The sequence below is a fragment of the Lontra canadensis genome, unplaced genomic scaffold, assembly GCF_010015895.1.
Source record: "Lontra canadensis isolate GAN:19392208 unplaced genomic scaffold, GSC_riverotter_1.0 scaffold66, whole genome shotgun sequence".
NCBI classification, from domain to species: Eukaryota; Metazoa; Chordata; class Mammalia; order Carnivora; family Mustelidae; genus Lontra; species Lontra canadensis.
The window spans coordinates 6,104,031-6,131,163 of record NW_022631060.1 but is presented as its reverse complement, the minus strand read 5'-3'; the positions used below and the strand labels follow the sequence as shown (position 1 = coordinate 6,131,163).

The 27,133-nt window shown below is 47.0% G+C and overlaps 2 protein-coding genes across 6 annotated transcripts; both read right to left on the bottom strand.

Annotated features, from left to right (window-relative positions):
* Window positions 1-2,019: 2,019 nt before the first annotated feature.
* On the bottom strand, window positions 2,020-9,676 carry LOC116880458 (RNA-binding protein 4-like). Its single transcript, XM_032879573.1, is given in 5 exon segments — window positions 2,020-2,472; window positions 4,323-4,725; window positions 4,727-5,016; window positions 8,192-8,614; window positions 9,570-9,676. Coding segments are annotated over 3 exon segments (1,104 nt in total). The 5' UTR covers window positions 8,604-8,614; window positions 9,570-9,676; the 3' UTR covers window positions 2,020-2,472; window position 4,323.
* Window positions 9,654-25,934, bottom strand: LOC116880457 (RNA-binding protein 14). 5 transcript variants are annotated; one of them, XM_032879571.1, is made up of 3 exons: window positions 25,486-25,933; window positions 19,574-19,684; window positions 9,693-9,763 (listed from the first exon to the last, which is right to left on the bottom strand). In XM_032879571.1, exons 1-3 carry the CDS (start codon window positions 25,820-25,822, stop codon window positions 9,744-9,746), a joined length of 468 nt encoding a protein of 155 aa, XP_032735462.1. In that variant the 5' UTR covers window positions 25,823-25,933; the 3' UTR covers window positions 9,693-9,743. The 5 variants fall into 5 exon arrangements, with proteins under 5 accessions (XP_032735463.1, XP_032735462.1, XP_032735459.1 ...); XM_032879568.1 differs by lacking the exon at window positions 9,693-9,763 and adding an exon at window positions 16,556-17,445 and having other exon boundaries at window positions 18,220-19,684; window positions 25,486-25,931; XM_032879569.1 differs by lacking the exons at window positions 9,693-9,763; window positions 25,486-25,933 and adding exons at window positions 16,556-17,445; window positions 24,998-25,392 and having other exon boundaries at window positions 18,220-19,684.
* Between the last annotated feature and the right edge of the window lie 1,199 nt (window positions 25,935-27,133).

Genomic DNA, 27,133 nt, shown 5'->3' with positions numbered 1-27,133 from the left:
CAATCATCAGAGAGCACAGTAGGAACGAAGCATTAAACCAGCCCAGATTTTGACAGTCATCAAAAACTGCTTAGGCTGTTAACAGGGAGACATGCTCTGAAAAAAAGAACTCCCTTAAAATTTTAACCACTGTGTTTTATAAAGAAAAATATATTACCTCCATAGCTACTCTACTATGACATGCAATCACCTCAAAAAAAAAAAAAAAACCTTCTCCCACTACTCACATCTAAATAAATTCTCTATTTGACATTACTTTGTCCCCCCCATACCGTAAGCTCCAGAACTATATCCAGCACCTACAACAATACCCTGCAGAATATAAAATTATTTGTTGAAGCAAACACGGTTATAGTCTCCATCTTTTGAAATTTGCCAATTCCACCTATCAGACCAATGGGTGCACCAATGAAAGTGCCAAAGAGAGATGGGCCCGTCTTTTCAGAGAAAAGGAAATCAAAGTAGGCACCACCCTCCAAGAAGTGGGACTGGCAGACCCAGCCAAGAAAGATAAAAGAGACAAACGCGGCGCCTGGGTGGCTCAGTGGGTTAAAGCCTCTGCCTTTGGTTCGGGTCATGATCCCATGGTCCTGGGATCCAGGCCTGCATCAGGCTCTCTGCTCAGCGGGGAGCCTGCTTCCCTCCCCTCTCTCTCTCTCTCTCTGCCTGCCTCTCTGCCTACTTGTGATCTCTGTCAAATAAATAAATAAAATCTTTAAAAAAAAAAAAAAGAGAGAGACAAATGCAAGGAAAGTTAACTCTAGACTATACTCATAATCTTTGTTACTGACCACTTCTTACCTGTAGAAGCCAGTAGCTCTTTTCAACTTTAATCCCCTTAGCTCCACCAACAGTTTTCCTGGAATTGTTATCTTAGTCACTAGAGCTCCCAATCACAGACAGCCTCTGCGTTCAAAAATTGTTTGTATTTTGAGAGTAAGAGAAATCAAACATCATAATTTACAGAAAAATGGTTGCTGGCAGTATTAAATGAGCACACACAAATGACCAATCACGGGGTTTCATACAGAGCAAACATTCAGTAAGTTACAAGTCATATACATACAGTTATTTTCATCTTGGCCATCTATGAATTAGAACCAGTCACAGGTAGAAGCCTGAAGTAGAAAAATTGAGAATTTGCTCAACTAAATACCAGATCCTTTTTATCTCCCATCACAATCCACCTTTCCTAAAGGGATACCATAGATGCTCAATATTTATTAAATGAATGGTACTAGAAAATACCCTACATAAAGCCTTACTATTTATAATGTTAAAACTCGCACCAAGGTACAGAGAAGAAAAAAAATCTGGGAGACAATCTGACAGAAGCATGGAACTGAATGGCAGTGGCTCATTCTTGCACTCATCCCCATGCACCTTATTAAATATTCTAAAGCTCACTGCTGGGTCCTTTTCTGTACCTATCATTCTAAAGGCTCTAAGTACAAGTTAATGAGGTGCTAGTGGTACCATTCAGGTATTCTTTGGATTTTGGCAGAGCTATAAAAACATGGCGAAAGGCATCAAAATGTTACCTATTAGGCTAAAGTAGCAGCAGAATGCTGACAGAGCCACAACTTTATTTTTCCATACGGCATGAAAAATGAAAGCTGACCTATTCCTTCAAACACTTCCTTTTCCTAGAACTCTATCTTGGCAATAAATCAGGCTTGATGTACTGACTGGGTGGTTAGAATGATAGTAAGAGGTGCATGATGATTGCTTTGTAGACAAGGAAAAACCTGTATCTCAAAAATACTAGTAACTAGCTGGTTTTATTACAAATGTGGACTAGTGGGAAGAAGCCTTTACTGGAATAAGGCTACCTGGGTTCTTCTGCACACAACCTCTTTTTCCTTTTGTACCTATAAGTTCTATCTACAATAAAGTAACAGCAATGATGTTTACCCCGAGCTCAATGTCAAGCTCACTGAACCTCCCCTTCTCTTCCAGGGACAAATAAAGAATCCAGACACAAACCCAAGCAAAAACTCTCTCAAAGCACACATACCCTAAGTTGAAAAACCATTTATTTCACCGGGAAAAAAAAAAAAAAAAAAAAAAAGTTATCCAACTCTATGTGTATACCCGCCACAAGCCTTTGGGCCAAAAAGACTCAGGAGTAGTGACACTCTCATCAAGGTCATTCCCAAGTCCAACACCCACTGGAAGCAGGAGGTGGGGAGACAGCACAACCCCCACCACAGTTTCTGCACACAATGAGGCCTGCTGGGAGAACAGAACATAAATGGGAAACTACAGAAGTATTAAAGAACAGGAAGAATGGGAAAATGGGCAGGAAGGAGGAAAGGAAGAGGTGGTCTGAACTTAGCAAGGTAAATTAAGGTCCACGGTTCCTGAGGGACTGAACGTACAGAGCCGAGAACGTCCCGGAGATGGGGTACCACGAAGGGTGTATTCTCATGCACAACCGCAGCTCGGAATTTCAGCCCACACACATCCCACCTGAAAGAGAGCACAATACAGGGGCTTTACAGCAAAGCTCAAAAGGGCTTTCCTACTTAAAACTTCAAAGAGCATCTTTGTGAAGTCTGATAACTTGACAATCCTTTTAAATTTACTTGTACCCATTCCCAGTATCACAATAACCTCTACAAGTGAAAAGAGCTTGAAGGCCAGAGAGTAACTGGGAAGGTCAAACAATCCCAGGCTGGGCCTTTCTCTAAATTAAATAGTGAATACTTTTTCAGGAAATTAAGCAAAGACAATGCACTTCTCTTGAAGTTAACATTAACATTCCTCAGAAAAGGTTATTTGCACATCACAAATTATCACTAGAGAGCAGAAAAAAAAAGAAAGTTCCAATTAGCTCTCTGGGTAAAAGTCCAAAGTATGTTTGAATCTGGGTTTACTACCAAGGTCCAAGTTAAAAACCATTCGAGGTCTAGGCAAAAGTAGCATTGACTGAACAAACTTTAAGACCTGAGGGCATCCAACTCTGCCTAGTGAAGAAACTAAAAGACTGTAGAGAAGGGTATGTGTAAACTACCTATCAAATCATTCTTTCTTTTCCAGCCCTATCAGAGATTTCCTATCCTATAATCCTGGGGAAGTCACATATACCTTCTGCCTTAACTCAAAGATGACAGAATGTCACTCACCCTGTCACTAAAAAATTATGGATTGAAGGTACGGTCTGGGATACACTGGGGACTACCCCAAACAAAAGGTGTTGAGAACCACCCTTTAATGCAACAACAATCTCCAACACCTAGAGCCCAAAGCTGGCAAACATCAGAAAGAATATACTCAAGTAGAGCCAAATGGATCATGAGGCTCAAACTGTACAGCAGAGGACAAAGCCAGAGGACTCAGGGTAGAGCTGGTGGTTCAAGAGTATTAAATGCCCATATCTAGTGGGAAGACGAAGGGAGTGATTTGCTTAAGGCAAAGCTCCCAACCCTGGTGTTTGTTCAGATCTGTATTACTATAAAACTTGAAGAAGGGGTGAGGATGTCCACCATAACACTATGGGACAGTTTAAAAAAAAAAAAGAAAAGAAAAAAAGAAAAATACTGAGCGAAGTAAAAAGGCTCTTATAGGACAGATTCAAAGACAAAGCAATGGAGTGGGCAATCTATTCAGGGAATCAATCTGTGCTGAGTGGAGAAGTTGGATTTGAGTCTATGCCCCAGACTCCTTGTTTAAAGCTTTATAAATTAAGATCTCTTTTCTTCTCTTTGCCCCAACTTACCATCAAAGAAGTCTTTTCTATAAAGCTCATAGGGAGTGAACTATTCAGGAATGTCAGAAAAACGCTGCTTCAAGATTAAGATGATGCCACTGGGTAGTCTTCATAGTAACTGGGACCCAAGCAATGACGACTAGTTAACTAGTTATCAATTTTATATTACTATAGGTCATATCCGACCTTTCACGTAGCACGAAGCAGAACAGGAAACTTGCAACCCTTAATAATGTCGCACACCTAGGAATTTCAACAAAGGCTCTGGAGAAACAGCACACCTCAGTCTGAATATATGGGTCCCAGGTTCAGTTCAATTACAGCACATAGGTGTGACCCAAGATTCAGCACACTATTCTTTGTTTTTCCAGGCACAAATAGCATCAGACGGACTCCCACTACTAGGAGCCCTGAAAAATAGCCATGAGGGCTACGGATGTTTATATATTTCAAAAAGTTAGGTAGTTAAGGTCTTCTCCCTAGCCTCTGAACCATGCTAGTAACCTTACCCTAACCCAGCAAAAGCAAGCAAGCAGGGCAGCCTAACTGGAGCCTTTAGGCTGCAGGAGGGATGGCAAAACCAGAACAGGGGACACCCCACCGCTCTCACCTCAAGCCTTAAAAGGCTGAATACCGCGCCCGATCCGCATACTGCTCCCGCTCATACCGGGCCATGTCGTACAGGGAATTCCGCGCGGCCGCCGAAGCTTGGGACAACTCACTCTCATGCCCGTAACCGTAGCCCTCTCCAACAGTGGGGACTGGGCCTGTAGCGCGACGCAGGGGGCTCCGATCCCGCCCGTAATATGAAGTGGAAGCTGCGGTAACAGCAGCAGCGGCTGCCGCAGCAGCAGCAGCTGTAGCAGCAGCAGCTCCTGAGGTCGGCAACAGGTGTCTATCGTAGGGATCGAGAGAGGTGGAGGTGAGGTGACTGGCCATGGCTGTGTTCTGGACTTGTGGCAGCTGGGACAGGGTCTGCTCTGCGTAATTATACGCAGAGGCAGCTGCAGCCGCCACTGCCTCATAGGACCGGGCAGCACGGCAGCGCTTGTAGTAGGCATCGAGCGCTCCGTACGCGTTGTTGTAATACAACGAATCCCCATAGCTCATGGTGTAAGGTGTGCGCACTGCTCCATATTGCTCATTATATTGCTCGGTAAAGTCTGCCACTCGGCCCGAACGATCTATCGGACACTCTTTGGACCAGTGCCCCTCTTTCCCGCACCGATAGCAGCCGCTCTGGTCTCCCATCCCGGGCGCAGTCCTAAGCCGGCTGGTGGACAACTGCACGTGCATTCGTTTGCCTTGAAGAAACAGACGCAAGAAGGGTTGCTATCACTCTTAGTCATAGACCACGCCCCTACCCCAGACACTGGTCATAGCAATGGCTTTACCTAGACAACTCTAATGCAGAATTCATTGCCAAAAAACAGTTAAAAAAAAAAAAAATCCACTATACAAATTCAATATAATGACTTGATTTCAGGCAAAGATCAATTAGATGAAGTGTTTCAGCTCTAACACTAACTTAATGCTTGTGTCCAAAAACAAGCACTTCATCCTTTGCCAAGTCACTGCAGACAAAAACTACCCTGAACAATGGCCCACTGTCAAAAGAAACTACAGTAAGACTCCTCCAAGATTCTGACATTTCCCATCTTCACCACCAAGACTGATTTCATTAAGTGGGATAATGCAAAGGCCAGTCCTCTAGCTCCCCACCCCAAAATCAAAGAGATTAAGACCCTAGAGTTACCACTGATGGAGAATAGGACCCAAACATGATCTGTGGCTGACTGTGATAAGCAAGTTTCAAGATTTCTGGAACAACACTCGTGAACTGGGGGGAAAGGGGCAATAAATACACACTGAAGGACTGCCTTTCTCCTTAACACAGTCCTTTCAATTGCTGGTCCTGACAGTCATTCCACCAAAGATTCTTTACAATCTGATGGCTAACTTCAGTGACCGCCTAAGGAAACAGGACAGGCAATTCACAAGATGCCTGAATTCTTAGAAAGATTTTGAAAAACATGGAAGAAAAAGGGGAAGAAAGGTGAGAAAAATTAAGACTAACCAGTATTATTAGTGGATCAAAGAATTCGTTTTAACAAGATTGAAGTACTTTTTCTACTTAAACTAGGCATCCGAGAGATTCTAAAAATACACAATTAATAATGCTATCTTCTGCTGAAAATTACAATTTATATTCTGAAAATAAAAAATACTACTTCTGGAAAACTTTACAAAAGAAACTTTTCAAGAAGTTTAATGTTTAACATCTTTTCACAGTAAGTTTCCAGCTAACGTACTCTACCAATTTACTTGTAAGCAAAATTCCAGCAAAAACTTCCAATGCAAGTGGCTATGATGTACCCAAACATGCAGATGTCAAAGTGAATGGTCAGAAGCAGGAAAGAGTGAAGAGACAGGTCTTCTATTTAGATCTAACAATACAGAGGTTGGTAAATGGACCGTCTCACATGCAAACTTAAAAGTCCTGGGAAGCGGGAAAAGGAGGTGAAGGATCAAACTACCCCAAAAAATCCTGCTGTAAACATTACATCTGGTAAGTGTAGACAGACTGCAAGTTAAGAGCTAAGATACCCAATTAAATACTTAACTGCTTTTAAAGTGCTCACCTATGTCCCTCTGGCATTTGCCCATGGGGCCACTTTGGCACCTAACAAAACCAGAGAAAACCAACCTTGCACATTCACAACATAAAGGTCATTAACTAACGTCCTGATCTAAGGATGTGTCAATTCCAAAGCCAGAGGGGGAAAAAAAGTCTTTAAAAATATCTACAATTGATGTCTTTTAAATGAGCAAACAATAGAGAACACAACGGACACTGAAAAACTAAAAGGGTTAAAAGACCACTTAATAAACACTGCTACTCCTTGTACACAAAGAACTCTACTGAACAGTACTAAGGAAAATGACTAACAGTAAGAAAAGCAGTGAAAATAAAAATAAGCATAAGTGGCACCAGAGCGCCTACAATTCATACGCCAAAAGTTATGCTGTCCTTATCATATAAGCTGTCCTGAACTGGTACACACTGGCCTCCCCTTAACACGTGACTGCTACAGGCACAGCCACCCATTCTATGACTGGATTAAAGTGGAGAAGAGTGTCCAAAAATTAGGTATCATATCACAAACCCTCCACAAAGGCAGTCCTGACCCCAATTAAGTTGTTGACAACAAACAATTCTCAACTTACCAATTAAAAAAGAAAAACCAGACCTGAGAGACTAGTGACACTTTTCTTTAATAATGCACAGCAATACCCACGACACAGTGCATCCATTACTTGGAGGAACGGTGATCAGACCTCCAGCTCTAAGAAAGGTCCAATTTAAGGGAAATAAACACCGTAACAGCAGCAATGACTCTTAACAAGAGTACTCAGGAAAGAAGCAGTAACTACCCTGCCTGGACTAAAAAGGTTGGAATATACTTTAAAAATGTAGCAAGAAGTTGTGGCAGTATCCCGTAACTCAGTAGTAGTCACAACCAAAAGGAAATGGCTTTTTGATACTAGGGACACAAAAGGGAGGGGTGGAGGGGTGGGAGAAGAGTTAGCAACTCACCATGGTTACCACACTCACCCTTCCCAGATTGCCACTCTTGCCACAGGAGCTCAAATCTTAAACCAAGAAAAGATAAAACCTTCCATATAAAATGACAATCCATACCATTACTCACGCTGCCCTCCAGGCACACTAACAATCTAGCCAAGGCTCTAAGGTTAACACCCATCTAGATGCTCTATTTACCAAGGATGTTTAGTCTACCCTCCAATAAAAAGGCATTGCCATTACTGCCCCCCCAAGTCCCCAAATCTCCTCCTCAGAAACTCCTAAATCAGACTTTTATTCTGGAGTACCCTCAACCTCCAAAGAGAACCTCTTAGTACAAGCATAACAGAAAATCAACAAGAGCAATAAGCCTTTAAAGACACCAGCTATCTCAAGACTAGTTATTTAATGATCACTTATCTTTACTGGGAAGTTATGAGTTGGGAAAGGGGGGGGGTGTTGCTTAACAGGGATTCTGCTCCCGAAAGTGTTGCTGAGGATACTCTTGCCAGGTTCTTTATATGTAAAATAAGATATAATGCTGATACTGGGCTGAGGCAATAAATTCAGAGTGAACCAATGGAACGTGCTCTACCAACAAAAGGGAAAAAAATTAAAAAGACAAGATAATTGGAGAAATCAAAGGAAAAGGATTTCTGTGCTACTAGGCATAAGAGTCTTAGGGGTTCCAAACTAAAGCCATGTGGCAGACATGGCCTAAGGTAATAAAGCCTCTACATCCCATGCATCCTCCATTTTAAGTCCATCACCCACAGTGCTTCACCGTCAACACCAACAGCTGTAGCTCTACCCCAAACCCCTCCCTTTACTTATCCAACCTATTTTCTGCACATAGCCTGTGTTCAGCCCTCTTCCCAAAGAGGGTGGTTCACCTTGAAACTCTGTGTTGTCAAGGCCCCTGATGGCCTCCACTGCATCCTCCGCCCGCTCCATATGTACGAAGGCATAATCTTTCACGATGTCACATTCAATGACTGGACCATACTCCTCAAACTTGGCCCGAAGCTCTTTGTTGGTACAGGTGGGACTGATGTTGCCCACATGCAACTTTGTGGAGGTTTTGCTCTTATTCTTGCTGGCTTCCACGTTGATGTTCACCCCGTGCAGCTTGTAGTGGTGCAGGTTGCGGATGGCATCCTCGGCCGCCGTCTTGTCCTCTATGTGCACAAAGCCGTAGTTCTTAATGATGTCACATTCCAGCACCTTCCCATACTGCTCGAAGAGCGAGCGGATCTCCTGCTCTGTGGCCTCCCGGGGCAGGTTTCCGATGAACAGCTTCACCATCTCGACACAGCCTGCACGGGAAGAAACAAAATTTCTAACAAAAGACCTGAGGCTCACGTCAATTAAAACAAAACAAAAAACTCTAGCGAATATTTCCAGTTCTCTCTTTCTCTTACACGCCCACCTCCACAGAACAATCAAAGGAAAGTGGGAATAAGGAAGCCCACTACAGTACAAACCACAGAACCCGTAAGAATGGGAAAGTCTTTAACAAAAAGGTCCTTAACAGACAAAGGGTTTGAAAAGAGTTGGGAAGCTTCTAAAGCAAATGGAAATGAAAACCAGGGCATACACGCACGGCTAGAGATACTGGGCTCTTCAAGCCACTGTGAGGTCAGAAAACGAAGGTCTAACTACCGGCGGGCTGAACTGACTACTGAAATGACGAATTAGCTCTTCCTCTTGCAACCGAGGGAGCGGCCACCATTTCCGGGAAAGTGGGCCTTATAATGACTGCGTTTTCGGGTTTCCCTTGGAAGCAGTGAAACGGCGACCCGCCGGAGAGCTAGGCATGAGGACACGTACAGCGAGTGCTAGAGCGGGGAACGCCTCTCCCGAGGTGCCATCCTACGAGCTGTGCAGAACGGGGCGATGCGTGGCCTGAGAAGGGGGCTTCAGACTCCAGCCAGACAACAATGTCTCGGGGCCCAAGGAATTCTAGGAAAGGGTTTCAATTTTCCTGAGTCCAAGGAAAACGCCGTTATCTCTATGGAAACCTCTAGGCAGGAAACCGAGCCAAGTCGGGTAGAAGGCAAGCGGGGGGAGAAAGCAGGGTATTCTCGGGGGAGGTCGTGGGGGAAGGGCTGCTTCAGGCTTACCGCGCAATGCCCAGCACCGAGGTCTGCTCTCAGAGACGGGTGCGGAGGCCGCGACCCCACTACGATACCCCTGAAGCCCAAAGAAGTGAAATAAGATTAAACAAGACCAAAAAAAAAAAAGACAGTGGAGGGGCTTGGAGTCTCTCACCCGCACGGAAATCAGCAGGGGCTCTTCCTCGCGGCGCAGAAGCTTCTGACAAAACGCTAAAATGGCGGCGGCCGCAGCAGTGACTCTGGGTAGAAGGGGAGGTGAGTGTACCACCGGATTGGCTGCTCAGTTAAGTTAAAGGCAGGCGTTCCCACAGCTCCTCTTCCTGATTGGTTACGACCAACGCCAATTACCTGAGAGGCCGGGAAGAGGTGGAAACGTCAGTAACCCCGGAGCTTTTATGCGAATGCCAATGAGCGCCTATCTGCCGAAGCCGAAGTCACTGATTGGGCAAGAGGTCGGCGTGAGGGAGGAACTACAAACGTGGGCTTCGCCAGCGGGGTGCGGCCCGCCATTAGGCGGAGCGAGCTGAGGCCCCGGTGTGGCGGTCTTTAGCTTCATGGCGCCAATTTTGTGAAGCTTCCACGTTTTGCCACCGACACGTGCACATCCTGACACTCTCCCCTGGCCCATTTTGCCTTCTCCAAATTTCTCCTTCTACGCTCCCAACCACCAACCCCTCGCAGCCAGGATGCTACGAACCATTAGCAAACCCAAACGCCAGGTAAGAAAAATAACGAAGCGTCCCCGCCTGAAGAACCAACCTCCTCGTTTGCCCAAGAATCCACACTGTTGCCCTAGGAGTCCCGAAGCCGCCCCCCACCCCCCGGGATCAAAACTACTGACATAGATGGTGAAAGGAATTCTGGAAACGGTTAATGGGCGCGGCTTCAATTGGTTTATAACGGCCCCGAAGTTGGCCCGGTCGAAGGCTGCGTTACTCAGAAGGCGCTGAGACCAGCTCCCGCGAGGAACCAGCCTCCCGGGGTGGGTCCAAGATGAAGAAAAACGGCTTCTCTGTGTGACCTTGAAGATTGAAAACGCCCCCACCCGCCCTGAGAAAAAACTGGAGCACTAAAGTTTTTTGTTTTATTTTATTGGGCACCATCAGCCAGAGCTGCAGGTTTAAACTCCTAGAACCGACCTTTAGGGGAGCCTAATCACATCCAGCTATAAAGAAAATACAATCAAAACAGCATTCTCCAGAGCGTCCGGCTCCCTCATCACATCTTTCTCTCTCATCCTTTGGCTTCTTCACGTAATCCCATATTCATCGAGCAAGCAATGACCCTTTGCGAGGCAGCTTTTGAGGAGAGAGTTAAAAGCTGGAGTGCGGAAAGGTGCTGAATGAAAGAACTTAAAACAAAAGCAGTGAGTTATCTATGAGGCAAGGGATGAGATGACATTTGAGTAGAACATACAACCGTCCAACGCAGCCCCCAGAAAGGGGCGTGGGGACCATAAAAAGAAAGGAGTCAAAGTTATGGAAATGAGTTTTTAAACCGGACATGACTCGGGAATCAAGTGGTGGAAAACTGGTCAAGATTCATTCCAGGGTGGGAAGAGCAAAGGACCTAAAAACATCGAAATATAACATCTACAGGTGTAGTCATTAATGGTGGTCCGTTTTCATTGTGAATTTTGATATTGAAACTCTTGAGACTGAGTAAAGGCCATATAATCAGTGAAGAAAATCAATTCCACGTTAGTCAGCTGTGTGTGTGCCCTTTTGAGGGGGCCAGCCATCAGATGAGGGTCAGCACTCAATCTGCAGGGAAACACATCTGGTATAGAAATCCTCTCAGCTCCTTTCAAGTTTGATCTTCCAAATTTTGTGTCCCAAGAGCCCTGGAGATAAATAAACTTTCTTCCAAAATAACCAAAGCAGAAGAGACCCACTCACTCTATAAACTAAGAATCTCTCCAGGCCCAAAGGGGAGAGGACTGGGAATATAAATCTCAGGATCACAATCCATGCCAGTTTGCAGACCACAGCCTCCCCCACATCCCTGTCCCCAACACCCTCAATCTAATTGATTTACCTTCTGAAAGCCTTTAAGGTGAAGTAATCACAGGTTTCATTTTGCACGCTCATCCAACTCAGTAAAAGCACATTAAATCATCACCCAATTCTTAAAACCCACTGCAATTGGAAATTGTCAAACTCACCCTGCCTAATCTGGTTCTTGCCAGAATCTCCCAATCTCCTTAAAAGCCCCCACCCCGACACACACAGTACTCCACCCCACACACCCCAAATCCCAATTATGCTCCAGTACACTGGCCTTTTTGTTCCAAGTTCATTCAGGCTGGAATGTTCTTTCCCCAGGTCCTTTGGTGGCCACCTCATCCCCCTACCCCAACCCTACCTTGGAACTCCATGCCATGACTTCATGTTATTTTTCCAAATACTTACCACCACTTGAAATTCTATTTGTTCATTCCATTTCTTTCTACCTTTTCCCCCCTCCCTCATCAAATACTTGTTCAAGGGCAGGGACCTTTTCTTCGTCCTTACTCTATCGTCAGTATTAAATGCACCTGGAACATGGCAGGCACTCAATTATTTGTTGACTAAGTTAACACAGAGGTGAATGAATGCAAGACTTCTCGGGAACCAAAAGGAGAAATACTTCGGATTTTCAGTCAATATCAGTTTAAGACCGTTCGCCCTTATTTCCAAAAACAAGCACTTTTACCCCTATTACCTAGGATGCTCTCCAGTCTCCCTCGAACAGAAAAAGCAGGTGCTCAAAAGCCAGGGGGTAACTATGCTACAGCTTTTGATCATCAGGAATACCTGCTTGACACATGCTAAAAAATGAAGCTTTAGGTAGAAACATCTGTTTGCAGTTCAAGCATCTCCATACTGATATTCATCTATCCAACTCTATTGTATTGAGCACTAAAGCAGCTTAATATTCATCCCTTAAAAACCATTAAGGTTTACAAATTTAAATCATCTGGTCCAAATCATCTACCATACCAACCCAACTTTGCAAAATAGGATTGAATGCAGTTTTAAAAGCACCTTGTCCAGTAACACTTTAGGTGCTACTTGGGTGATTTGCTGATCGAGTTACCAAGCACCTAAACGGAAAGCGACTTGTCCAAAGTCATCTAGACAGCTGGTATCTGTCATAGCCAAGAAAAAATACACATTCTCACTGCAGATCCCGAAAAGACAGAAGTCTGAACTCTTGAGAGAGCAATAAAGGAAAAATCCAAACTTAAGGGTGAAACACTGATGTCAGTGAAAACCATTCAAATGTGAATAAACAAATCTACTACGTTAACACCCTTAGGGGTGAACATATATAATTTATACATGTTAAACTCTGGCTCCTACCCAGAAACGAGTTACTGGTTTAACAAGAGCTCAAATTAAAAATCAGTATTCTCCAGGGATGTCCAGATTAGCCTTCCTTGACTAGGGCAGTCAAGCAAGCTTCCTAAACCTCCAATCCCACTGGCAGCTACACCCTCTTACCCTCCCGTTTCTGCAGGTTTCCTACCCCATGGACCTTTCTTTTCCACACCCAAAGAGAATCTGATCTCAGGACACTGAAGTGTTGTCTGAGACTGCAAGTGACAAAAACTGGTGTGGTCCCTGTCCTATTTCACTCCTAGGTACCACTCATTCAAAAAATCCAGTTTCACAGATTCCTATGTGCTGCATTCACACCTACATCCAAAGTCCTTTGCTCAGATGTGTGTTCCACTAGGCCACCCCAATCTCTCCAGAATGGTCTAACTCCTGTCTGTGAAATAGCTAGCGCTTAAAGAGCAGTGGCTATATATGAGGCCCTACACTTGTCACATGTTCTCATCTGATCCTTCCAAGTATTATAATGATTACAAGCAAAGTCCTGGATAGTTCAATTCAAAATACTGATTCAATCCCTTGATCTACTTTCTAACTAAGTGAGAATTTTTTTTAAGTTATTTAACCTACAGCCTCAACTTCCCCATTTATAAGAGATTTAAAAATACTTAAATGGCACTTGGATTGCAATGAAGATCAAATGAAATTCCTGTATGAAATGCACTTTTAATGGTGCTTAATAAGTATTCAATAAATGTTAGCTATTATCTTCATTTTATAGATGAAAAAACAGGCAGAGTTCCTGACACATCCAAGATCACAAAGCTAAGTGATAGAAACACGATTCAAACTCAGGAAACCTGGTTTTAGAGTCAACACCCTTAGTCATTCTCTCTGTACCAAGTCAATTTTCCAACAGAACAGATCCTATTTCCAGAAAGTTTTAACTAGTGGAACTGCCTTGTATCTTTCACTACCCTAGTATTGTTTACTAACTGTAATTAGTTCACTGAGACAGGTCCTGCCTCTCCATATTATAAATTCAAGGTCAGTCCAAGGGCTCAGCTACTTCAACACTGTTATTTCCAGTACTATAAACACGCAATATTTCAAATGATTTAGAGTTACTTGAAATAATTTTAAGAATTTTCTTGGAAAACCCCTTTTATGATCTCTCTAAAGGTAACTAAAAAATTTAGGTGAACATAAATTTTTTACCCGCTCATCTTTTTTTAAAGATTTTATTTATTTATTTGAGAGAGTGGGAGCACAAGCAGTGGGGAACGTCAGAGAGGGAGGGAGAAGCAGACTCCCCACTGAGCAGGGAGCCCGACGCCAGTGACTTGATCCCAGAGACTCGATCCCAGGACCTTGGGATCATGACCTGAGTCCAAGGCAGACGCTTACTTAACCAACTGAGCCACCCAGGCAGCCCTCACCTGCTCTCCACCTTTTCTTCTCTATTATTACCCAACCTTCTATTAGATACAGTCCATAAATCTAGGAAATTTGTTTTCCTTATGACCTCAGTCATCCCCTATTATGGTCAGCTTACTTGGCTGGATAGGGCAAAATGACTGGAGAACCAAGTCTGTGCAGACACTGGTAGGGCTTAACTGATGTGCATAACTAGAACAGCAGCCTACCGAGAGGCTGACCCAGTCGCAGTAACAGTTCCATTGCCTCCAGTACAAGGGATGGGGCCCCAGGCCTACCCCAGGTAGAATTTTGAAACGGAGTCCAAACCTCAGAAGGGAGCAGACTGACAAGGCCGGAAGCCCCTATGTGATCTTGTTCCAGGAATAAATCATCTTAAACTTCTCCAATGAAGGCCAAGTTGTAGAGGTAACAGATGCAGAAGTGCAAAAATCTGAAGACACTGGGAGCCCATATTCCCCACCCCTTATCCCAAAGCACACATAGTACGTCTGCCCTCCCATTCATTCAACCCAACCACCTCCAAGTTATAGGACCCAGGAACTCAGAAATCCACAAAAAGCAAAGTATAAGGAGTGGGCTATAGGATTAACACAGATGGCATATTTTAAATAAAAGAGGAAGGGAATTTTAAAACAATCTGCAAGAAGAGAATGACACGATTTAGCTTTGTACCCTCTTCTACTTAAACAACGAAAAACCTCAGGGCTGAGGCAGCAAGGGCATCAGGACCTAAAGATGCCAGTGATCCTCTAAGGCCAGGTTACTCTGAAGAACGTGGGCTGCAATAAAGAATGCTGGCCCCGAGAGCACATTTAGCTGTTTTTTTTTTTACAGGAACCCTGGGATTAGGGTAGTGGCAGCACCCTCACTGGAGAAAAAGGAAGACAAAAAGCCACATGACAAAGAATATCACAAATACACAAGCCACAATCACAACCCTGTAATCAACCAACCCTCTTATTTTCCAGAGTAATAATCAGAGCTAAGCTTGTTAGCTTGGTCCTCAGATCACCCCACCTTCCCTGCAGAAAAGTGACAAGAAACCTATCGAACTCCCCCTCCCAGTCCTGTAAAGAAATGAAAAGGAACAGCGAAGCACCTGGAGGCAAAGCAGTGAGCAAAAAGAGAAGCAAGGTCAAGAGCTATGGCCCCAGTAACCCCCTGAAATTAGTCAGCATACACAAGAGCTCATGGTTATAAAGATTATATACTTCTGCCCACTGGGCAGAGGGAAGAGAACATCTGGGGGAAGCCACTCTGTCACAGGCGAATTCACGAGAAGCCAGTGAGAGGCAGAAAAGAATCCACCTGAACTCCACCTGATTTGACAGACAACTCCCCCAAATCGCCTTGCCCCAGCAGGCTCCCATAATCCAATCTCTAAAGCCCCCTTTCCCAAAAGAACATCAGCAGGTTCCTACCCAGCCAGTTTTCTTCCATTCACTCATTATCAGTAAGCCCAAACTTCCATCTGGTCCGTGGCTGGAACTTTTCTTTATTCTTTTTTTTTCTTTTTCTTTTTCTTTGGCCAGGCCCTCTCAACGCCCCCCCCACCCACCTCACCCACCCATCCCAGAATTCAAGTATAGAAAGAATCTTCAATTCCTCACCCTAACCCAGCAACCCTTCTTGGGTTATGCTTGTACCTCACCCCCTTCCCAGTCTGTGAGGACACCTTCAACTATAAACCCAGCAAGAAAACATCTAGAAACCCCAACAAATGGAGATAAGGGAAGTTGAGTCTCAGGGCACTATTACGGCAGAAGTTGCCAGGACGCAGGAAGGACGCTCCATGGTGATGTTCAACAGGCGGAATACCGGGTCTCTAGCCAGATTCCCCAGACCTGCTCCCAACTGTCCCTGCTCTTCCTCCTCTCTAACCACAGGGAAGTACCAGACACTGACATCACCCCTACCCCACCACTGGCTCCCTTCTGGGTCCCAGCTTCAGCACTCAAGCCCACCCTCTGGAGAATCCTCTAAACTTTAAGCACCAAAGCAGTTCACTTCCCCACTTCTCACTTGAGAAGCCATACCCCAGAACCACCCCGCTGGAGCACAGGTTGTTTCCGACCTGGAGATAAGTTAGGGGGAAACAGGCCATAAATTTACTACACCTTAGTGTGATCAATTCAAGTTAAGGGCTGAGAAAGTCCAAGCAACTTGGTCTGGACTCTCCAGTCCTAAAGATGGCAGACTAGCAGGCCAACGATGACCTATATCCCTCTGGGCAGCAGGAAAATCACTAATGCCCACATTCAAACCCCTTTCCTTATCTGCCCTGGGGTTCTCCAGCTGCCTCTCCCTTTGCTGTCATGACTTCCTGGATGTCAAACTGGCTCCTCTGAAACTGAGTGCAATCAAGACAATGACAACCAGGTTTCCAAACTGCAAATTGCCCCAAGTTTTATTTGTAGTCCATACAAAAGGGAAAAAAAAAAAAATCAAGGTTTTCTAACACCACCTACTTGGGGAGATGGGGACGTGGGACTGTGCCACTCAGCGTCAGCTATAACATCGGGGGGACAGTAGGGATTTGGACGTATACCAACCGACTGTCCCGACAGGAACTCAGTCTCAACACAGTCCATGGAGGGACAAAGTCAGGGCCCCCTGGACTGCTGGCACAGCTTGGCGCACAGGAAATGGTTAAGCTAACCCTTTCCTGGCCTCCCTCACATCTAAAAAGAAAAAGGCGCCGCCGACCTCAGCTGCAGGTTGCTTCCCCATCCAGACGACCTTAAATATCGCGCACAAAAATAAAAGGGAGCCAGGAAAAAAATAAAAACATAAAAGAAATTCCCATCCTGGGAGATGGGAAGCAGGGGAGAGGGGAAACCGCAGATCTAGAGCCAGTAGCAAGATTTGCTGCTGAGGCGAAGGAACAAAGTAGGTTACTGCCGAACACTCAAAAGGATCATCTCCTGGGGAAGGCCCACAGGGTAGAGGGGATGAAAAACCGCAAACGGGAGAGGTATGGGCCAGTGGTTATAACCCGGGTCTGCACCCTACCCCACCTTTCCTCTCCTTCCCTCCCTGTGGTGCCCCATCCCAGGATGGCCCTACATGCGGCGCTGGTAGCCAGAGTGCATCTGAGCTGCCCGCAGGTAATCATTATAGGAGCCCGAATAGCGTGCGTAATCGGAATGGGCATCGGGCAGGCGACGGTAATCCAGCGAGGACTTTGTCGGCGAGCGGCGGAACGAAAGCTGCGACTCTGATAAACGGCGGTAATCAGAGAGCTCGGCTAAACGCCGGTCGGAACCATACCTAGTCGAGAGAAGAAGACAGTTGGTGAATGAGACAATTGAGGGGAGGGCTCCAGGTGGGCATGGGGGAGATGCCAATGGGGATAGGGAGGGTGTGATCAGATTGGTCTCCAACAAACTCGATTTTGTCAGAAGGCTCATCACCCTATCCAGGGCAAGAAATCAAGCCTGGTTCAACTCAGTGGGAAACCAAGCCCACCACCGAAGCCCTCCCTTCTCAACTGGCCAAGGTGGATTTGGTCTACATTCCCAAACCACAAACAAACTACCCCTCCCCGGGCCCTGCACAGAAAGACCTTGGTTGTTTATCAACAGAACGGCGGACGAAAGCAAGGTCCCCAACTTCCCAAAGAGTGGACGCACCTCCTACACCTTGCCTTCAGCCGGTGAATGCCAAAGGGACTACTCTTTCAAACCCACCCCACCAAAGCCAGGACAACCACGTAACAGGCTTAAGGATCCTTGAGACGGTGGGAAAGGCTGTGGGCCACAATCCTGCAGGCAGTAGCTCCAATGGCACTTGGGCTAGCCTAGACAGGTGACACTTTTCCCAGCCTGACTAGCTGGTACCACCCCAGGCTGAGCATTAATGCTCCACCTGAACCCTGGTGACCAGAAAAGTTCACAGACATCAACCCCCTCGGCCTTTGGACATCCCATGGGAATAGAGGAGTGAAGACCAGAGGGGCCAATGGCTCCAGTTTCCCTCCCATGCCAACCTCAGCCCCTTGCCCTAAGCCCCAGCTGGGGGCAGAGGCGGGGGGGCATACAGTACCTTTTCGACATGGCGACAGCCTTTTTGTAGGGATCGTCGTAGCTGGCCCGGGGTGGGGAGAGGCGGGTACGCTCATAGGGCGGCGGGGTGCTGTTGGCGTTGGCAACGGCCCCCTGGGACATGGACAGGTAGGCTGCAGACGGCTGACCTGCCCCATCGTAGGCATTGCCCGGCTGGCCACGGTAGGAGGCAGCAGCCTGGGGATGCTGCTGGGCAGCATAGGAAGCAGCCAATGAGGCTGACGACTGAGTGCGGTACGGAGCTGCCAGGGTGGCAGAAGGCTGGGCCCCATAGGCAGCTGCAGCACCATAGGAGCCAGTGGCCGCGGCAGCTGACTGAGCCCCATAGGAGCCTGACAGGCCCATTGATGCTTGAGCCCCGTAACTATTCAGCTGGGTCTGAACAACCGGCTGGGCCCCATAGGAGCCAGCCAGTGGGGCAGTGGCTTGTGCAGCGTAGGCAGCTGGTTGGCCGGCGTAGGCAGCAGCTGTAGCTGGCTGTGCCACATAGGCAGCCGGCTGTGAAGAGTAGGAGGCAGCCTGCTGTGCAGCATACGGGGCAGACTGGGCACTGTAAGAGGCCGAGGGCTGGGCATTGTAAGAAGCTGCCTGGGCCCCATAAGCTAGTGAGGAGGCTGCAGACTGGGCCCCATAAGAGGCTGCCTGGGCCCCGTAAGAGCCTAGGGAGGAAGCTGCTCCCTGGGTGTTGTAGGAGGAGGCAGCCGCACGAACCCCATAGGAAGAGGCAGCCTGCGCGCCGTAAGAGGATGGCTGGTTACCATAGGAGGCAAGGGAGGAACCCTGAGCCCCATAGGAGTTGAGCGAGGAAGCCGCAGCTGGCTGACCCCCATAGGAGGAGAGGGCCGAGGCCGAGGGCTGGGCTCCACCATATGGGCCAAGCGAGGAAGCTGCAGCAGACTGGGAGCTAGGGCTAGCCAGCTGGCCCCTGTATGGGGCCCCAAGGGAGACAGAGGGCTGAGCGCGGTAAGAGGCTGCCTGGGCTGTCATGGGCTGAGTCCGATAGCCGACACCCAAAGAGGCAGAAGGCTGAGCCCTGTAGGCAGCTCCCAGCGACACTGAGGGCTGGGCCCGGTAGGTGGCTGGCTGGGCCGTCAGAGGAGCCACATAGGAGGCTCGGGGAGGTGAACGGCGCAGGGGGCTGCGGTCGCGACCAAAGAAGGGTGGTGTGGGCTGACGGGCTTGCCCATCAAAGCCACCAGTGCTGTTGCCAAAAGCCTGCTGGTAGTCGAAGGTGGCAGAGAAGCCACCAGTTCCAGGGAATGCCGTATCCCCAGCCCCTGGTTTCTTGGTCTTGTCCCCAGACTGGATAGCCAGGCCGGGCCCCTTCTTCTGACCCTTGGTTGAGAGTTCCACGTTGATGCGCTTGCCCTTCACTTCTTTGCCGTTGAGCTGCGCGATGGCGGCTTTGGCATCTGCTTCCTTCTCCATGTGAACAAACGCGTAGTCTGATAAAGCAGCAGACAGAGGGTTAGCAATTAGGGGGGCAGGGCATGCTACCTGATGGGTCCCAAACTGGACACACAACAGCACCCAGCTGTTGCCAGCTACCTCCAGGCCTCCAAACCCTCCTCTCCAGGAGTATGTCATGAAACATGGCTCCCATATAACAAAGCTTCCGACTGTCCCAAGCAGTCACCTTTCCCTATGGCCTTCTCCCCATTCTCCCCTTTCCCCCTGCCACTTCACCCAACTTTCTGGCGAGAGAAGAAAGAGCAAAGATGAACTGTAACACAGGATGAAAATCTTTCCAACTCCTGTAAATGTAAACCACCGGACAAAACACAGAAAGGGTTCCTGGATCACTCAATTATTTAGTGTTCTCTAAGCCAACGTCACCAAACACTACGGCTCACCTCTGAAGCTTAACTCTGAAACACTGGAAATGACCACTGTCTTAACATGACCCATGTCTCAGCCCAGGGTCCAATTAAAGCAAGAGAGCTAGACTGCAATGCACACTTCATGAAATTCCTCCAATGTGATCTCCCCCTTTCTCAGAGTACTTCCATGCACAGGCCTTCATCTGGGCCTCACAACAATCCTGGGAGGCGGGCAGAGCAAAAGATCATGACCTCTACTTTACAGGTGGGGAAACATACTCAGAGAATATTTATATGGCCTGCCCTAAATCAAAATTTATTAGAGCCACGAACAGAATCCCAATTCTTCTGTGCCCCTTCACTACCCGTCTATCCCTGAGAAGTCAATGTGTAAGGCAGAACCGTGTAACGTGACTAGAAATTTTAAACTTACAACAGAAGCTGGAACGCACGTAAGTAAGCCGGTGAGGTGTGGGAATGGAAATCAAGCCTCTTGGCTGAGTTCAGGCCTAAGCCCCCTCCCCCAAGCTACAGAATATCCTCTACGTGTTCCTCTTCAAAGGACAGAAATCCACCTTAACCCTTGGACTCCTGTTCACAGGGAAGATCTGGTTTCCTAGACTCAAGGTGAGAAGCTGCGATTACTGCAGCTTGTGGGCTCTGCTAAGCAGGTTACCCTTGAGGTCCTCATTCAGGATTTGAATGAGCTGTGGTGGGATACAAACTCAAGGCAGGACGCTGATCTCAAAGTCCTCAGCTACCACACAGAAGGAGACAATTTTAGATTAGAAGAGGGAGGAGTGGGAAGAAATTCTTATTCATGCTCAAACTCAAAAACCACAAAGGTGCAAGCAGGATATGAAAAACAATGACAAGATCATGCTCTTGGGAGATAAAGCCATGTACTTAAACCCATCTGAATCTGTGGCTACTTAAGTACTAAGTACCTGGATGCCATCTCTCTCACATTAGTTTAGGAAATGAAGAACTACCTGGATAAAATCACTAAAATTCCATTCTTGAAGATAAGAAATCCTTTTAAATAGCCTTGAAATAAGTATCCTCTAATTTCTAGAAACTTTCATACTGGGATGCCCTCTATAGCTGCTCTGAGAGAGCAAGTCAATTTTTCTCAATGTGAGGCATGCCACCAACCTGCGTCTCTTACAAATGAAAATTAAAATGTAATTAACAGGTACAAATCAGAAGTATGGTACAGCACAAGGAATCCTGGGTTAGGCACTTAAAAGTCTCAGTTATAGACCCAGGTATCACTGACTTGCCAGATCTGTCCTACCCACCTCAGAGTTAGGAGATTCAAATAAGAAAATAAAAGTGCCTTGCAAAATATAAATAGCTATATGATAATGAAGAATTATGATGATTATTTAAGTCTAGAAATAACCATAAGCTTCTCTCCCTACAGAACACTTTCCTTCATTTTTAGTAATAAAAAACAAGAGCTACCATAACATTTGTATATACAAACTGAGAACCTGCCAGAGATGATAAAAAAAAAACCAAAACGAACCATCACAACTCTCAATCCTCACACCCCCATGATCAGAACCTGATTTCTCACCTACCAATTTAGGCAAGTGTTCCTTTTGGCTTAGCCACAGGGTACTAGAACTGTCCCTATGGTCTCTCACCTCCACTTTGGGTAAAGGTAGCTAAAAATAGATACTAGTGATCAGAGATCTCCTTAAAAACAGGCTTGGCTGGGGCGCCTGGATGGCTCAGTGGGTTAAAGCCTCTGCCTTCACTCAGTTCGTGATCTCAGGGTCCTGGGATCGAGCCCCGCATCGGGCTCTCTGCTCCGTGGGGAGCCTGCTTCCCCCTCTCTGTCTGCTTGCCTGTCTGCCTGCTTGTGATCTCTGTCAAATAAATAAATAAAATCTTTAAAAAAAAAAAACAGGCTTGGCTCACCCTCCAGAGAATGCAACTGGCAAGCAAAAAATGGGAGCTTGTAGGCAGATTAAGAGAAATGAAAAAATCTCCAGGCATTATGAAAGAATATTAATGAATGGTATTATAGTCCTGGCTAATCCACCAGCAGATTCCTGAGACTAGAACAAGGTAGGAAAAACACCCAACAAAAACTTCAAACGGTTTACAATAGCGATAGGACGTCCCACTGTCTACTCCCTATTTAGCTGGGTTTTGTTAAAAAACAGACCAAATTGAAATCTGAAAACTGGGATTTCACATGTAGAATTCAACTGAGTGCCCAGATAAGTTATATCACTGATTTTTATAACTGATTTTTAATTTTTTTTTAATTTATTTGTTAGAGTGAGAGAGAGAGCACAGGCAGGGAGAGGCAGAGGGAGAAGCAGGCTCCCCGTGGAGCAAGGAGCCCAATGTGGGACTCGATCCGAGGACACTGGAATCATGACCTGAGCTGAAGGCAGCGGCTTAACCCACTGAGCCACCCAGGCATCCCATAACTGATTTTTTAAAAAGCCATCAAATACACTTAAAACCAATTAATACCAAAAAGTTCCTAAGCCAGGCATTATAAAGAGATATGTGACTTGGTTGTACAGCTTACTCAATGACATCAGGGCTTACCCTATCACAGGCAGCAGCCAAACCAAAACCTAGCCCTATCAAAGATGCCCAGGAACCCACTTAATCCTAGGACGATGTAAAACCAGAAATCTAGAGAACTCCAGAACCCATCTGCCTGAAGAGCTAGTTCAAGAAATAGTAATCTCTGAAAGAAATCCACTGCATTTAAAGGCACTAGCCAACAATCTTTCACACAGATCACCTGCGGTCTGGTGGCATCACAATTCCTCTAGCACCAAAGTTATGAGAATCTAGAAAAATGAGTTTTCCTATCCTGAGAAGAGTGGAAATCTCTTAACTTTAAACTACAGATTTGTTACGGGAGGGTAAAATGGCCCCCTACAAAAAACCAAAAACAAAAACAAAAAACCCAAGAACAAAACAAAACAAACAAACAAAACAAAAAAACAGAGGAAACCATTTCCTCTTCTGCCTTACAGACCTCCCCCTGAAGCCTAAATGGTTCCTAAAGCTGTCAGCAACTCTCATACTTCATTTCTGAACACCCAATAGAATGTGACCTGTGGACAGTAGTTACAATCCCTGTCGCTATGGAGATTTTTGCTCTTTAAATCCAATCACATCTAAGCTTCAAGGGTAACCAGGCAACTATGTTTTTCCTCTGTGAAATAAAACAGAACTGGTTTGCTGTGCAGCCCCAAGCTTCTGTGCTGTTCAAAGACCCCCACAGCCCAACACCAAAAGACTTGATCATCGAATGCCCCATTCCCAACCCAAGAAATTCGTGTTTATAAAGCCAGAGCCAGTCTCTTCAGCCACATTCCCCACTTAAAAACTTCACTTTCTTTCACCTCAGAAACAGAAAAGCATCAGTGGAGAATATGACAGTCAAATCTTTCCCAGAGTCTCTTACATCAAAGTGTATCAGGACCTCTGGTACTTATCAGGGTTAACTACAAATAACAGCTAACCGCTACTCCTTGATGTAATTAACACATTTCTGCTAACTGAATGTTTACAAAAGGATAATAGACATAACTTTCGCTTTCTCACTAGAAGTCAGCCAGTTCTATAAACCACATGCTATTATCCACTTCACCCTCCCCACCACTGTCACTTGGTCTCAGTCCAGAGCGAATCAAGGCAAATTTTTGGTTTCTCTACCACCTGAGAAAGCAAGTTCTTGACCAATTAGTTCCATGGAGACAGTCCCCTCAGATGCTAGTTTCTAGATTCCCAATATAGTAGGCATGTTGCCTGAGAACCACAAAGGAAACTTGGTAGATCAATTAAACACAGAACTCTCATAATGAGTCATGTACCCCCATCCATTTCCTGGCCAGATGCCCAATCTAAAATCCTTTCTACTCTTAACTCTATAAACAAAAACAAAAATCAATGCACCACAAAGCCTGCCTTAGAGCACCAGCAGGAAAGCTTGATTCTGGATATTTGTGGACTTGCATAACCTGAGTTCAGGAAAAAAGAATGCGATATTAACGCAAAACAAGGAACTGCTCCTAGCAGTGGAGACTATGACCCTTCACACTTTCCCAGTTACAAAAAAGACAAAGAATGGCCCAAAAGATACACCTTTCCAAGAGAGCAAATTAAGTGTCTTGGTGGAAACAAGCACCTGCACCCATTTATTTCCTATCCCCTAAACTTTTCACACAGGGTAAGGGCAGGTATGAATCCAACACCCGGAGTAGGGCATCAGATGCTCCCCCAGGCTGCAGCCTTGATGATGGCAAAGTTAACTCTGATCTGTTCCCAAGGGGAACCGAAACTGGCCACATACACAAGGGCTATCCCAACAAACCTTGCCAACATAAAGGAAACAGAATTTACAGGATAGAAACCTAGACTACAAAAGTCAACACTGGGTCCCAAAATGGAAGTCGGGACTAAATTAGGGATACATTTTTCTCAAAGGCCAACTAGGGATCTACCCTAAGGATCAGACTTCTCCAGCAAAGACAAATAGCAAGTAAATGTGTTTTGCCAATGTTTAACCAAGACCCCTCACACACCCCTCTCAATGTCCCCCTCAGCCACAGAGTATACGCCCCCTTGCAAAATCACCGACCTTATAAAAGAACACAGCCCCAAGGGCACAGGCTGGCAGGTAAAGGTTAAGGAAAAGAGGCCTTCATAAAACACGCCTCCTTCCACATTCGAAAGGTCCGGGTTTCCAGTTTATAGATGTAAAATCGAGCCCAAAGTAAATAAAAAACAAGTTTGAGGGACTTGGAAAATAGCGTTGCCACACCTAACCCACCTAACGATACTGAAATGCCAAAGTGATTCCGAAGGGGCCCCTCCTGTACCCACGAGTGAGTAGACCCATGCCACACAAAGCTAAAAAATCCCAGCCCGAGAAACGTCCAAGGGCCCCGTTACCTTCCGCTCGGGAGCATTCATCGGGAGGGAACACGAGGGTGGCCTTGGGGCGTCAGCCCCCACCTTTTCCCTCTTCCCTTGCTCTCTGACCGACGTCTGGAGAGAAAGTGGGGAAGTGGCGAAATCTTCCCCGCTCCATGATCCGGCTTGTGCCCGTCACTTCCCAATTTCCGCTCGGTGCCAGGCCCAGGAGACCAGTGGAAGACGCGCCCCCGATACACTCGCAAGTCTCTCAGGCGCGTCCCCGGCCCCGTAGCTCAGCTCACATCCGCCGCCGAACCCACCCAGAGCCGCTTCCTCCCATCTGGAGAATGGTGCTTGACCGCAGGGGAGGAGGGTGGCTCTACCCAACGCGCCCCCAACACCTCCGGCCTCGCTCCCCACCCTCCCCAACCGCGCGGTGACCGACCCCCGGGAAAGGGGCGTGGCTAACAAGCAGAGTGCCCAGAGCGCGCCCGCGCCCCCGCCCCCGCGCGCCCCCGCGTTACCTTTCACCACGTCACACTCGATGACGCGTCCGCGGCGCTCGAAGAGGCTGCGCAATTCCTGGCTCGTGCATGCAGCCGACACATTGCCCACGAAAATCTTCCAAGTGTTAAGAGGCCGTGGGCGCGACATCTCCACCACGAGCGCGCGCCCCGGCCGCAGCTCGTGGCCGTGCAGAGCCTCGATGGCGCGCAGCGCGCCTGCGTTCTCGCGCATGTGCACGAAGGCGAACTGTTTCATGACGGCGCAGCTCATGACCGTGCCGTAGGGCGCGAAGAGGGCTGCTAGCTCCTCTGGCGTTGTATCCGCCCCATCGACGTTTCCCACGAATATCTTCATTTTGTCGCCGCAGCCGCCTTCCCGGGGAGCCGGGACCTCTCCTCCAGCGACAGGCGAGACGTCCGACCGGCCGGCAGTCCTCCCCAGGAATGGCTGGCGACCGAGAACCCCGCCGCGCAGGCGCCCTGACCTAGCCAATCGGGGCCCACATCCCGCGCGTCCTGCATCCAATCATAGAGGCTGAAAGAAGATGCTCTCAGGCACAGCCAATCCCAGAGGGTCTGGAGCCCGCTCGTTAGCGGAGGGGGCGGGAAAGGGACGACGGCGCGCGACCAACCGCCACTGCCGGGGGGAGGGGGAAAAGAAGGGTTGGCGAAGGGGGAACGCGCGCGGGGAGCGTCGGCGGCGGAGAGGCCTAGTCGGTGAGATGGCCTCTGGCCGGGGTGGGGCCGGGATCGGCGGGCCCGAGGAAGAACTTTGTTCAGTCGAAGTCAGAGCTCCTCCCATTCTGGCAATGTAGGGCAAACCTGGAGGCGGCAGCGGGCCTGTCCAGGAGAGGGTCTGGCCTGGCCGAGGAAACCGGGACAGCCGCCTTCAGTCAGCAAACTGCCGCTTCCAGGACTGTGCTGGGCTGTCCGAGGGGCCCGAGAGGCATCTGCCCCAGAGAACCCTCGTGCTGTTAATTCATTCTTTGGAAACACGTTCCCTGATGTTGCTGAGGTCCTGGCGGAAGATGGAGACTGAAAAATCGGACTTTGCTCTCTGCCTTTATGGAATTTCCACAAGAGGAATAATGAGATGTATCTCTTGCGTGCGTTGAAAAATTTTCCACAATGAAAAGTTTAATGAAACAATATTAGGTCAGAACAGTCCCTGAGGGAGCAAAAGTTGAGCCTTAAAACAAAATAAAAAATTCAAAACCAAAGATGTATGTAAGTAAAAGTATTTTGCATGGCTGAAGACATCAGAAACATAAACACATGCGACAAACTCAGGACAATATTTTAACTGCAACATGCGCATTCTCCTGATTCTATTGAGCACCTACCAAATGGGCAGCACCAAGGGTAGAGCTGTGAACCAAAGTGACAAAAATCCTGACCTTGGAATTTACACTATGGTGGACACAAATATAATAAACGATGAAGTAAAACAGACCATTAGAATGTAGTATCTTGAGATGGTATTAGGGGCGCCTGGGTGGCCCCTTCCGTGGGGTGACCCACTCTTGATTGCAGCTCAGGTCCTGATCCCAGGGTTTTGAATTCTAGCCCCACACTGAGCACTGTGCTGAGTGTGGAGCCTACTTAAAAAAAGTAAGAAGTGGGGCACCTGGGTGTGTCAGTGGGTTAAAGCCTCTGCCTTCTGCTC

Bases quoted from the DNA above. Each gene is read 5' to 3' on its own strand.
- LOC116880457 (XM_032879568.1), bottom strand. From the start codon at position 25,822: ATGAAGATATTCGTGGGAAACGTCGATGGGGCGGATACAACGCCAGAG. The intron at 19,685-25,485 runs GTAACGCGGGGG...CTGCTTTATCAG, and splicing joins CGAGTGTGACGTGGTGAAAG to ACTACGCGTTTGTTCACATG. The intron at 17,446-18,219 runs GTACTGTATGCC...TCTCTCGACTAG, and splicing joins GCTGTCGCCATGTCGAAAAG to GTATGGTTCCGACCGGCGTT.